Raw genomic sequence first — 13735 nt, 5'->3', positions numbered from 1 at the left:
TTTAAACCTGAATGTACTGATTGCTGTGGGGCATCGAAGGTCACCCACCAGGCAACACAAGTGCAGGGCTTAGAGCATGCCCATGGTATGGTGGAGAATATGATGATGGTTGCGGTCTGGCTCGAAGTGCTCACGTGGTTTTCATTGGGAAACATGGCCTTGGGGAGGCCCGCATGGTTTACGTCATCCTTCAGTGTTACCTACCACCAGCTAGAATTTTGTCATGCGCTCAGCTGCTCTGGCTGCCGAGGTCCTGCGCCGTTTTTTTCCGCGTTCGAGGATGGCAAATTCAGCCATAGATCAAACTTTAGCGCAAGACCACGGCAAGTCAGGAGTGTGAAGGACGACCCGCCGTATCTTGTTTTACTGCTGACGATTTTGTGATTAAAATACTCCATTGTTTGGGGCTGGTGTGCTTGCATTCTTCGCAGTAGTAGATATCCCAGCATTGCTCGAGCGCTATTTTATAAATGGACGTGTCGGTTGTGTGCATGATATTGCGAGTTGTGTTGATAAAAGAGGCTTAAGGTGATACGCCGATTTATGATTAAGCTGCTAGGCGTAAACGCCATTGTCATTTCTTGTCACATATTATCGCGTTACCGTGCCGGCGACAATTTTGTTAGCAGAAAATTCGGCCGGCGACACCAAAAAGCATTTTTACCACCCCTGGGCTCACGGGCGCCTGCGTGGAGCGACCCAGCTCGCAGATTCTTGTCCTCCAGTACCTAGGTGCGTCCTTGCGATTGGCGGGGGGGGGGGGGGGGGTGGCGGGAGGTGTAAGACCCGGGCTGGGTCTTACAATGTTTCTTGATATGAGCTCAATGGCTTAACCAATTTGGCGACCTGATCGCTTCTTCCAAGTCGCCCATGACGTCAACGGCAGTCGGCGGCCGAACGGGCGGGCGGTAGCCAAACGCGAGTCGGAACGCAACGAGCGGCTTGCTCTGACTGCTCTTTTATGTGAACGCTCATGTCAAGGCTTAATGTGAACTAATGGTCTTTTCATAAATCCACGGCGATGTCTTTAATTGACACTGATAGAGGGAGAAAACAAACACCTAGAGCGTAATGGACAATTCTGTGTAATCAAGCACTCGACCTGCTTTCCCTAACTTTCACCGTTCACGCTTTGCGCTACGTCAGATCATGCCACTTTCAGATCTACCTAATGTTAGTGGCGAATGGTTAGTGAAGTCCGAGAACGATCTACAAAGTGGTGGAGCTTCATTACATAGGTTAGGCAGGGCTCAGCACAGAAAAGTGGCTTCACTCCCTCTCAAAACACTTCGCAAAATGGACGTCTCCTCGGATTTCGCCCACTTACCTCTAAGACATCGGTCGGGCCCGAATGGAACAGGAAGCTGCACCCTTGCATCTAAGATGCGCATTTTGCTGTTTGCACAATGCTATCACTAAACATGCTGTGAACTTAGCCACACGACCTCATTTGATCTGGAAGTACCAGACTCGGGCTCGATGGGAGGCGGGTCTGGTGCTATCCACGCCGGGACCGATCAGTAAAAAGTATGAGGGATTATGTCAGGTCCCAACGATCAGCAGAGCAAGGACAACTTGTGTGACGCATGGCTTAATTGTTCGCACTAGGATCCTCGTCCGGTGTGTTTGTACACAGCGTTTTGGCCAGTTTGCGTTCCAGCCGCCGTCAGTGCTACCGAGTCTTTAGTACGACTAAATGATGCTTGGAAGTTAAAAAACGGGGAAGCTCCAAGAAAATGTGTACAGACAGATGTCAATTCGAATGACACTGAAACTTGTCTTTCAGAATGTTAGTAATTTATGATCGCCTTCACGCACACGCACATGCACACACACACACACACACACACACACACACACACACACACACACACACACACACACACACACACACACACACACACACACACACACACACACACACACACACACACACACACACACACACACACACACACACCACACACACACACACACACACACACACACACACACAACACACACCCACACATACACACACACACACATATATATATATATATATATATATATATATATTATGTATATAACTACCTGTGCTGTTCTCTAAAAAATCAGTCACCCGCCGTCAGATCTTGTTCGAATGTGCCTACACACCGTCCCGTATTTTCTCCCATCTTTCCCTCCTCACAAGCGACGGCCTCAAACATGCGGTCACGTCTGGATTTCTGACCAATGTCCGTCTCAGTTTTCATAGCTCCAAAGGTTGAAAACCTCCAATTCGTATTCAGACCTACCTGAATTCAATTTCAGTTTCGCTCCGCATCATAGCACGACAGGGTGAACAAAACCAGCGGCGAACTTTAAAGTCCTGGACAACCAATGATCACGCACTGATGTGACGTCCTACATCAATCCTGTTTCACGCATCCTCCATGGTGAATGAAAGATCAGTGCCCTTTAACTTCTCTGCCATCCACTTGTCGAACTTCTCACTCATCTCTGGCGTGAAATGGTTCTTCCAGTCACCGATTTTTCCCTTTCTTATGAAGTCGCCCCGATCTGCATGGAAGTCGCCCGCCGTCTTTCCTTCTTCCTTGTTGACGTAAGGGTTCTTTTTGAAGTTATCAAAATGAAGGTGCTCTGCCAGCTCATCTACTTGCTCACACGAGAGTGACTTGCCCAGAAACTCGGCTACCCTGCGGATTTCTGATTGGAGATCACGTTTCATGTCTTCAAAAAAGATGAAGCAGATGTTGGGGTGGTGACGCACATTCCATGCCTCTACCATGTGCTCCATGACTGGAGTTGCCACGATGAGGCCCTCCATGAAATACTTCACGAACATCTGAAACGACAGTTCAAAGCTGTGCTTCCATAACGTTGCATGTGAAAACAGGTAGTGGACGAAAAAATTCGAAGAGCGCGTTAAATATTTTCAAGTATATGTCAACTAAACCCTGTAGTCTCCAGCGTCCTGTATTTTAGTTGATACCTTACCTGCATATCTCCAAGGAAGTCGACGTGTGTCATGAGTCTGCAGTGGTGGAAGAAGGAGACGCAGACGTCCTTGGGATTCCTGGCCACGTACACCACCTTGCAGACGTTCAACACGCGCGGATGGATCATGGACAGAGGCCAGTGCGTTTTGACGAAGCGTGGCTGGGCGCAGTGGGAGCTGTCGCTTGACTGTTGGCAGGCGGCATCTGATCTCCGAGTAGTCTTCAGATCAGGATATTTTTCTCCGTCCGTCAACGCACCAGTCCTAAGAAAATCCCACCTGTGAATGCAGATCGCGCAGTGTATCACGAGGGCCGCGATTTTTGTGGAGGCAATGTCGGGACTAAAATTTGTAGGCGGAGTGATGTCATGTGACAATTATGTTCAGAGGCTTTGGCTGGCAAATGGATCGTTTGGCAGCCATGAACACCGTGTCTGGTGTAACCTTACCTCTCAGACAGGGTCGTCTTGGCCCCATCGTAATCTAAGTCATTGGCGATGAGCCACACCATCTCTTGGGTCCAGGTTGTGCCACACTTCGGAGGTGTTACTACCCAGACATCCCCGGCCTTCCTTGGGTAGTTGTAGAGGTTTTCTATTTCTTTCGGACTGGACGTGGCAGACAGCTTGAAGCCCCAGTGGTTAACTGAAGCCAGTCCATTGGGATAGCCGGCGAAATCTCGCGCGATAGCCTTTTGTGTTTCGCTATCCAAAGGAATTATCTTGTATGGGAATGCCTTTTTATCTGGGGTGCTCATCCTGCAAAAAAGAACGTTACAAACAATTATCATATGCTCTCAGTCAGATTGCAGTTGCACCGAGTACATCGCTGGTGGGCGAACACTTGACTGTGCTGAAAGCTTATAAATACTCTGCATGCATTTTCAAAAAGTTCGCAGAAATGCAGTGACGCCGTCCAATGTGTGTCCAGAGAACTCAGACGCTACAACAAACAGAAACACCCGGCTTTGTAGCATAGTTCACACACTTCTTCACATCGAAACAACGCGTATATCAAACGCCCGGTTTAGTGACAAGTACATCAGTGTCATAAATATCAGCTGGGTCACTGAAGGATGCTCAGCATCCAGCCGCAGTTCTGCCTTGACGTCACAGAACAATGCACAGAAATGTTCTGCAGGTGGGTGCACAACAGTGCCACATGGCCACAAACTCTTGCCGTGTTTTTTTTTTTGCCGGTGATGGCGTCACAGCAAGTTGTATCGCCCGCAGCCAACGCCACTCCTGATTCCCAACGTGTGCCCAAAAAGGTCTGCTGAAGAACGATGCTGGTGGTAAGATTTTCATCCGTCGTAGTGCATCGCTCACGTAGCCGCGCGGTAGGCATGGGCGGGGCGATCAGAACGGGAGACGCGCGCCGTCCACCGTGCATGGAGCGGGCCCAGCTACAAGAGGCGCGACTGACAAGCTCATTTGGAGGCATGACGCCGGGCCGCGGTGTCGTCTGCCGACCGCTTTGGTGCGGGGAGCCGAGGCCGGCCGCCCAGCGATGGAGAAGCTCTAGGTCAGCTGTTCCAGGCGCAAAGGCTGGGTGTGCGCATGCGCGATGGAAATGCCCGTTTCATTCCACCACGAGCCAATGAAGTCTGAAAGGGTAGGACTCTGCAGCCTTTTTAGGGTGGGGGACGGTGATGCCTTCAGAGTAACACAACTTTCTGCGCACTGTGTTTTAAATGATGCCAAAGGTGCGTTTGTTATTGTTTGTTACTTAACACGCGCTCGGGTGGAGATGGGGGGGAGATTAAATTGAACTCCCCGAGATTTTTTTGAAATGGTTTCCGAACGGGGTTGCGTAGCCGCCCCAAATTTTGCAGAGCTGTATATAATCGAATAGCGTATTGTTTGGTATCAACAAATTAGATTTGCCTTGTAAGGTCGATGACCTACGGCAGGTCAAATCAGACCATGGGTCTAGTGAAGCCAATTTTTAGGGAATCGTTCAATCTGATGGAGCAACGGTGTTAGACGAAGCCATACATCTCTGAGATGCTTTCTTAAGCAACGCAACAACTGAATGACCAAATCCCATTGACCTAGCGTCAGTTATGAAGGTCAGGCCAAGGTCAAGATCAACCTATTTAACTATTCTGGGGCTTCCTGAATAGGGTAGTTTCTGGTGCTCATTTCGAATTTATTGATAACAGAAACCTTATAAGACATCTTCCATGAACATCCTAAGGTTCAGAACAGGTCACTGACATAAATGACCGAAGTGAGCATTTCGTTTCATGAACATACCGCCTAGCGTAATTTTTGTCACTAATTCAAATGCAAAACTCAACAGTCCTCTATGATTTTGGTCACAATGACCTTCGAAAGGCCAAACAAGGTCACCGACCTTAATAGGCATGTGACCTCTTGCTTAGAACAGGTATCTAGGTTCTGGGGACATGCTGAAGACCAACTTGGGATTTGACCTTGTTCAACCTGACTTGACCCGGAGGTCATGACCTAGGAACATCAAACTTTGACGTACGTGGGTTCACGTGCAGGCCAATACACCCTATGAATTTGGTGACTCTAGTCCAATTAGTTATTGAAATCTCAGCGGGGTCATATTGACCGCCCACCCGAGCGAATGTTATCCAACGGGCCAAACGGGCTCGTGTTAATGCAAGTTCTAAATCGGGTATGTGTTTATCAGTAACAGGCGGCTTGTTAAATTCGCGTAACGCTGGAACGAGGTCCAAGAGATAATGTACAGGTGCAATGAGCACATCTCTCCCCTCCCTGTACGCTGTGTCGTGGTCGCTCTGCCGTGATCGTTCACCGAACCCTTCTGGGACCGCACACCGATGCCGAGAAGCAGGCGGGGCAAGTGAACGTAGCACTGTGCCACGATGCGCTGATATGGCCAATTGGTGCAGCATAGTACTTCACCGTGTCGGCTGGAGCGGTGCGTTGGCTGAAGATGCAAGATCTCAACGTCCGCTCGTGCTGTTCCATCACCAGCACACTTCATGGCCGAGGTTCTCTCTTCGGCGATACCGTCATACAGGTGTCGCCACATGTACCTCTCTTCAGCGCCACCGTAGTACAGACACCACGTTGTACACCACCATGCGTAGTGTAGCCAGCTTAAGAGATCATGAAAATCCCTCTTCGCGACCGCAGCGCAAATTTGAAAACCCCATCCTTAGTGTGTTTTGGGCACGCTTTGGCTTGCGTACAGCCTCAGTTTATTGATGTCTACGCTCCCATGTACTCACCCGAGGTCGTCCGGACAAAACGCGTAATAGCTCTCGATCTGGTCTTCACTGATGGGTGAGCTTGCGATGGGAAGAAGCACTGCACCGCCGGCGGTGCGCACCTCTTATTGCGCAGCGCTGTTCCTCGGCTGCGGGACCAGCGACCGAGGCAATGAGCGGGCCTGCGTGATTTCTCGCGTCCCGTGTGACTCAGAGGCGGCGATTGTCCTGCCTCACGACTCCCGTACTCTGCCACACCTCCATCCTCTTTTATAAGTTGCTACCCTGAAAAACAACCGACCTTCAGTGTGCTCAGAGACACCGGCCATGCGATGATACGGCGATGTCCGGTGATAAGACGGTCAATGGTGGTACGCGTGGCGCCCCCATGTCGTTGCGCCTGAGCGCGCCCCTACGGTCAGCTGGCGAGCCAGCAGCAGCCAATGGCATCTCTTGCTGCTGGGGGATCGGCTGGCCGGCCCGGGCGCCTGCGCGGACCGGCCCGGCTCACAGACTCTCGCCCAGAGACGCCAGTGAGTGGGTGCACGCTGGCGATCCGCGAGGGGGGGGGGGGGGGGGGGATGCGGGAGCCGGGCTGGGTGTCTTGCGCGCATTCGCTTATCTCAATGCCGTACATATGACGTAGTCATTTGGTGATTCCATCGCTTCATTATGTCGCCCATAACGTCGACGGTAGTCGGCGGCCGAACGGAACGGCGGTGGTCAAACGCAAGTCGGAGCGCAACGAGCGGCTTGCTCTGACTGCTCTTTTATGTGAACGCTCATGTCAAGGCTTCATGTGAACTAATGCTTTTTCAGCAATCCACGTTGATGCTGTTAACTTGATGCTGATAGAGGGAGAAAACGAAAACGTAAGATGTAGCAGACAAATTTGTGTAATAAAACACTCGACCCGTTTTTCCCTGACTATCGCCGTCCACGCTTCGCGCTAGGTCAGATCATGCCACTGTTGTAAAGAGGTGGAACGCTCAGGTCAGGTCACTAGCAACGAACAGGGCAAGGACGACTTGGTAACGGATGAAGTGATTGTTCCGTGTGTGTCACTGAGGTTTTACGACGCACCGAGCTGCTGAGACTATATGGCGCCGCCTGCCTCTCACCCTGGCGGGAAGGGTGGGCACCGCGGGGAATCGAACCCTGCACCTCTGGTTGCCCAGACGCGCAGTGGTTAACATACGCATTAACCGTTTCACTACCGCCCCCCCCCCCCCCGGGCAATTGTTCAAACTACGGTCCCCGTCTGGTGTGTTAGCTACTCTACGTTCCGGCCAGTCTACTCTTCGACCGTCTTCAGTGCTATGGAGTCCTGAAAACGACTAGATACTTGGAAGTTAAAAACAAGATATTCCAAGAACTGCGTGTCCAGACAGATGCCTGTTCGAGTGGGACTTGAAAGGCGTCTTCTCGGAATTTTAGCATTTTTAACTGGATATGTACATGCGTATGTATAATATACATACACGATATAATATATATATATATATATATATATATATATATAGATACATATATATGCATGTATATATATATATATATATATATATATATATATATATATATATATGTATATATATATATGTGTATATATATATATATATATATATATATATATATATATATATATATATATATATATACACACACACACAACTACATGTCCTGCTACTAAAATAACAGTGTCAGCTTTTGTCAGAGCTTGTTGGAATATGCCTAGACAACGCACTATCTTTTGTCCATCTCTCATCCCCACGAGCGACAGCCTAAAACAGACAGTCACCTCCTAAGTCCTCCGAGTCATAGCTCCATCTGGTATTTTGACCCGTTGCTGTCGGTCCTGCAGGAATGAGTTTAGCATACCCGGAGCGAAGTCCCATTACGAGCATGTCCTTGTAACCGTTGTGTGATCAATGAGGTAAAATTCCTTCTTAAAATTATACATTTCCACAGAAAATAATTGGTCTGTTTCGTCTAACTTCGTCATGAAGTAATGCAACAACCTAATTAGATAATGTGAAGTTCAGGCACCTTTCATATTTCCGTGCTGGTGCGTCTCTATGCTTGGTTTTATATCCGCCAGCATTTGTGAAACAATAATTCTTTCCAAAACCTCGCTAAAAGGCGGTGTGAGGCTTAGCGGTCACAGATCTTTGTTAACTTGGGCGATGTTTTCTTTGGCACAGGGGTGATTGTCGCTCTCTTCCACACCGATGGCACGCATCCTTCATGCAATAACCGGTTAAAGATATGAGAGTGGTACGACCAGTCCTACAGAAAATTTATTTCGTAGCTGCACTGGAAGTTGTCCAGTTGGCACACCCATATTTTCTTTCAGCTGCGATAGATGTAAGGAAACTTGCTACGGCTGTATCTCAACCGGAATATGCTAACACTAGCTAACGAGCAAAGTGACTGACAGGCGCATGAAGACGATACTTTCGTCCAGGGGCGCAGGCAGCGGGCACAGAAGGCACATGCCCCACCCCTTTTGTCCTGAGGAGCTTTCCCAGCTCCTCTGGACCGAAGATTCTGGGCCTGATTAAATGGTCCTGACTTAAAGGTCCCGAAGAGCTGGTCGGACGTGGTAATGGGAGTCTCAGACAGCCCTGCCGGCCGGGACCTCAAATACTAGTCAGAGGACCCTTTGCGCCGATTGGGGATCCCCTGAGTCAATAAAGGTAACTATGTTGGTCTGGCACCATCAGTACCGAAAAGTCGGCTCCATGTCGGTGTGGGCCTGAGGGCCCATTTCCAAAAAGCAGGGACAAAGCTGGGGTCTGCGATTTGCATTGGTCGGGGCCCTTGAGTCAATGAGGGGCCTACAGTGCCTAACAGGGGTCCTGGGGCCCAAGTCAGTCAGGCGCAGTATTCAAGGAGCCCGAACAGGAACCCGATGGGTCTTTCGAGACCGACGATCAAGGGCCCGATGGGGGGGCTGAATCCCAGCCCGCAGAGCCATGATCTCAGTCCGTAGGGCTATGACCTGAAATGTCAGTCAGAACGCCTCCTACATTGATTGAAAACCCCAGGGACAATACAGGCCGCTATTTCCGCCAGACCTCTCACACCGAACAGTCGTCTCTGTGTTGGCCTCAGCTCCGTAGGCCAATTTCCCAAGAAGGGACGAGACCGGGGCGCACGATTTGCACTGGTCGCGGTCCCTGCAATAATAAGGGGCTCTGTTACAGTTAGGAGCTCACATTGTCTAACAGCTGTTTTGTGTCAACAAGGCGTCCCGAGTCGGTCAGAAGAACATTTGCTGAAAAGGGGCAAAAACTTAACCGAAATAGCACAGGGTTGCTTGTGTTGGTCAGGGCCCACTGTAGCTTTGAGCCCTATCCCTTGACATGGATCTTGTGAGGATCTGGTGTAAAACACCTGCTCTTCGATAAGGGATTGACAAAGTCGGAACGTAACGAATAATTTCTATCACGCAAGTTGCTACGTGCATTTGCAAGGAACATTATGCGTATGGATAAGACAGTACTGTTAGCCCTAGTCCTCGTAGAATAATCAGGAAAAAGGAAAGACAGATATATTGATATTTTGGGTACATACCTGTATTGATACGAAATGAGTTTCGGTACCTTCATATTCTTATATTTGTTTTGATAAAAACATGTAGCCGAAATATCGGTGCATCTATTTCTCCTTTCTTGCTACGCTTATGCTACGATAGATAATGCTAAGAATGCTATGATATTGATAATTCATTCCACGCCAATTGTGGTGCATTACAACTAAAAAAAAAATGCAGGCAAATTTTCGGTCTTTGGCCGTCGTCGGGTTAGAATTGATTTTGATTAGATAATGGCCAGCGCTCTTGAGATAGGCCGAGCACCTCAGTCTGAGTATGCCCGACCACTCAAGACGGCTCCGAATGTTCGTCGTTCGCAAGGCTCCCCTCGCCAAAAGCAGCCCCAGATCATAGGCGTTTCGGCTCTGTGTATTTACCGGAGCTTTCTGAATAAGATGACAGAATTTATGCATTTGTCTACGCCCCACATTGGCTGATCGCACTCAGCTGTCATCCCAGTGAGCTAGCGGGCCCTGCTCCGTCAGGCTGAACCTGTAGCTGGATGTAGTGCGGCCCTGTGCTTGATATCTGTCATACGCAGTCAGACACGGTCTCGCCTGAGTACAGTCAGCTACCCGATAACACGGCCCGGCCCCATTATTTATCTTGGCCTGTCGGCTCCAGAGGCGGCGACCGTCTTCTCTCACGACTTCAGTACCATGCCGCACGTTCATTCTCTGCGCCTGGACTCGCCCTTGCGACCCCGCTCGCCTGCCCTCTTTTCACAGATCAAACACATTGCACCATCACAGCGTGCGCGTGTCGGCAGGGGCTGGAGATACAGGGGCGAACTCAGGATCACAAGGTGGGGACGCAACGTTTTCGGGCCCCTAGAGTTAGAAGCCCCTTTAAAACATCCTCGCATTCGCCATTAAATTTCAAGATTCACAAGTCATTTTTTTAAAGGAAATTCATCTTGTGCGAGGCCCTAAAAAACAAGACGTGCATGAAGCTTATCACATACGAACATGAAACTTATTCATTTCATCGAGATCATGGCGAATTCTGTCATTTTAAGGCTAAGTTTTGAGGCAAAATGTCATACCTGTCTAAAGAAAGCTGATAAATCAAGCTCGAACTGGATTCTTGGCTCATTTGCAGCTTGCCAGCTGACCGATGTAATCAACTGACAGGTGATGACTAGTGTAGGTTTCGCTTTGTTATGAAGGAGTACAAAACATCCTTGCATTTAAAATGCATTAAGAACGTGACGCACAAGTCTAACTAGTGGCATGAATAAAAAACAGAAATAGCACATACGACGTCGGCGAAACGTAAAATCATGTTCGAAACTTGCGCTTAAAAATTCATCGCCACATATTCGACAATTGCTCTAAGGCTAAGATACCGAGGCCAGTAGAGACGGAACCTGAGCGATCATGGGTGCCGCGGCAGGTGAAAAAGGCTTTCGTCAAGTATGGGGTCCTGAGAGAAGGCGAGAAGAACCTAAGCCCAACGTGGTGGACCACTGAACGATCGGGAGTGCCTTGGCAGGCTGACTTGTAGGACACCGGCCAGAGCCAGGGCTTTCTAAGCAAAGGGAAATTGCCCAACACCAGCGTACGTGAATTAATGCCCCTGTACGATCAAGAGTGCCCAGGCAGGTTAACAGAGACGGTCCGGGCAGGTTAACAGAGAGGGTCCCGATAGGAGTGAAGGGTCCTCCGCAAACGAAATCAGAGGGAAAGGGCCCCAGATTAATGTAGAGCGTCTCTGAGCATCGAGTGGCTCGGTGCCTTACCTGATATGGGCCCCAGCAACAACACAAGGCCTTCCAAACAAGTGGAAAGGACCAGAGGTTTCTATGAAAGGCCCTCAAGCAACTGGGTGTACCTCGGCATATTTGACCGCGGCAAAAGCGTACTGAAAATGTCGGGCGAATGGGAAGAATCTGTGGAGGCTCCCTGATCGATCAAGAATGCCCAGACATGTTAACAGGCAGTGCCCCAACAGCGGCGTAGGGCCTTACGAGAAAATGCGGAGACGTCAAGGGCCACGAGGAAGGCTTCTTAACGATCGGATTGACCCGGCAAGTGGACATAGGGGGCTCTGGCAACAGCGTAACGCCTCTGGACATCGTGATAACCTTAAAACGTCCCCAATCACCACCCTCTCAATTAACGAGGAGTGAACTGCTTTTGGGCCCCTAACTTTCACTTGCGACTGTTCTTGGTCGTCTGGAGGCCCGAAGACGTCTAGCATTGTTATGTCTTGTGTTAGAAAATTGCACCCGTTCGATTGGCCATGGGCGCCTATGATGGGCCCGTCGGGGCACAAGGGGCGGGAAATGGTTCCGTGCCCCCCTTACCCCCCCCCTATCTCCGGGTCGCCATTGGCACGGACAACTTAATAGATGGGGTGTCAACAACAGCATAGAGTCGTCCCTTCAAATAAGAAATACTTAAGACACCAAATGGAGAATCCCCAAACGATCAAGCGGATTTGAGCAGGATAACAGGTAAGTCCCCCATTTATAGCGTTAGGCCCTCGATTCAAATAATGATAAATATCCAAGACCTAATGTAGAGGGGGTCCCCGAACGATCGAATGTGACCGAGCAGGTTAACAGATGGGCCCCGACAATACGTAGACACTCAGGACACGTAGGGTCCTAGAAAAAATACCGACGGGTTAACATCGGGGGGGGGGGGGGCTGATTTACCCTTTCGGGCGAATGAAAAAAATCCGTGCAAAGCCCTGATCGACAAAAGTATCCCGGCACGCTAGCAGGAAGCAGGAGCGGATCCAAGGGGGGAGGGGGGCACGGGGCCATGAGCCCCCCTTGGACCCCGAAGGGACGCATTGGCTCCGAGGAGGCCCATCGCTGGCCGAACTGGTGGTGTTTTTTAAAACAAAATGCAACAAAACCGGTTATCTTTGGACTTCCAGGCGACCCAGAACAGTCGTAAGCGAAAGCGAAGGGTCTATGAGAAGTCCCAAAAATCATTCATTGATTGAAAAGCTGTGAACTGGAAATATTAAGCCCCATTACACTACCTAGGGGTCCCATACTGTTTCCGGGGACCTATATGCCCACTTGCAGGATCACTTTGATAGTTAAGGAGCATTCCACGATGCCCTTCATTCCTTTGCATTGGCTCGAAGGGCCCTGCGCTGCTGCTGGGGCCCTTCCTGTTAGCGTGCCGGGGCACTCTTGCCAATCACGGGCCCTTCCATGGACTCTTTCCATTGGCCAAAAGGCTCTGTCAGCTACAGCCGGGGTCCCATATCTTAACCTACTGGGCTATTATCAGTTGCTCAGGGGCCCTTTATGTGGGTCTAGGTTAAGCTACCGACACACTTGAGATATACTCATGGGCCCTCCACATTGGTCTAGGGCGTTTCGAGTTTTCTGTTTCTCGCTTAGGGCCCTACACTCTTGTCGGGGGACCGGTCTGATGGCCCGCTTGGGCACGCTCAGTCGTTGGTGGACGCTCCGCACTGGGTCTTGGGTACTTCTTTTTTAAATGGGGGAGGGGGGGGGGGGCTACGCCCTTGTGGGGAGGCCTGTCTGATAACCTGCTCGGGCACATTCGGTCGTTCAGGAGCCCTTTACATTGGGCCTTGGGCACGTGCTGGGGCGCTGTGCACTTGTCGGGGGCCCTCTCTGTTCGTCCCCTCGGCCACACTGGATTGCTAGGGAGGGGGGGGGGGGGGACTGCACATTGGCTCTTGGTGTTTGAATTTAGGGTCTTCTGCTGCTATCGGGGTCATCTAATAACCTGTTCGGGTACACTACGTCTTTCGGGAGCCCCGCACCGCGTTTTGGGTAGTTCTCCTTTTAATGGAGGGCTTTACACTCCTGTCCGGGCCTCTTCTGATGGGATGCTCGGGCCCATTCGATCGTGAGGGACCTCTACATCTGGTTTTGATTACTTTCTTTTTTAATAGAGGACCCTCCGCTCTTTTCGGGGGCCCTATTTGTTAACTTACTCCGGCGCACTCGATTATT

General features: G+C 50.1%; 1 protein-coding gene across 1 annotated transcript; it reads right to left on the bottom strand.

The window, feature by feature from the left end:
- Positions 1–2364: 2364 nt before the first annotated feature.
- Positions 2365–6323, bottom strand: LOC119110434 (sulfotransferase 1C4). Its single transcript, XM_037234266.1, has 4 exons — positions 6210–6323; positions 3430–3738; positions 2980–3259; positions 2365–2827 (listed from the first exon to the last, which is right to left on the bottom strand). The coding sequence occupies exons 2-4, from the start codon at positions 3735–3737 to the stop codon at positions 2402–2404; spliced, it is 1014 nt and encodes a 337-aa protein (XP_037090161.1). The 5' UTR covers position 3738; positions 6210–6323; the 3' UTR covers positions 2365–2401.
- Between the last annotated feature and the right edge of the window lie 7412 nt (positions 6324–13735).

Source organism: Pollicipes pollicipes, unplaced genomic scaffold (genome assembly GCF_011947565.3).
Source record: "Pollicipes pollicipes isolate AB1234 unplaced genomic scaffold, Ppol_2.1 Scaffold_7231;HRSCAF=8579_pilon_pilon_pilon, whole genome shotgun sequence".
NCBI classification, from domain to species: Eukaryota; Metazoa; Arthropoda; class Thecostraca; order Pollicipedomorpha; family Pollicipedidae; genus Pollicipes; species Pollicipes pollicipes.
The sequence above is the reverse complement of the archived record's forward strand: the minus strand, read 5'-3'. Positions and strand labels throughout refer to the sequence as shown.

What these genes read in the sequence shown, in the direction of transcription:
- LOC119110434 (XM_037234266.1), bottom strand. Translation starts at nt 3,737, where the DNA reads ATGAGCACCCCAGATAAAAAGGCATTCCCATACAAGATAATTCCTTTG. An exon ending in AAGACGACCCTGTCTGAGAG is followed by an intron (nt 3,260 to 3,429) that starts GTAAGGTTACAC and finishes CTGCATTCACAG; the next exon opens with GTGGGATTTTCTTAGGACTG. An exon ending in ACTTCCTTGGAGATATGCAG is followed by an intron (nt 2,828 to 2,979) that starts GTAAGGTATCAA and finishes CTGTCGTTTCAG; the next exon opens with ATGTTCGTGAAGTATTTCAT.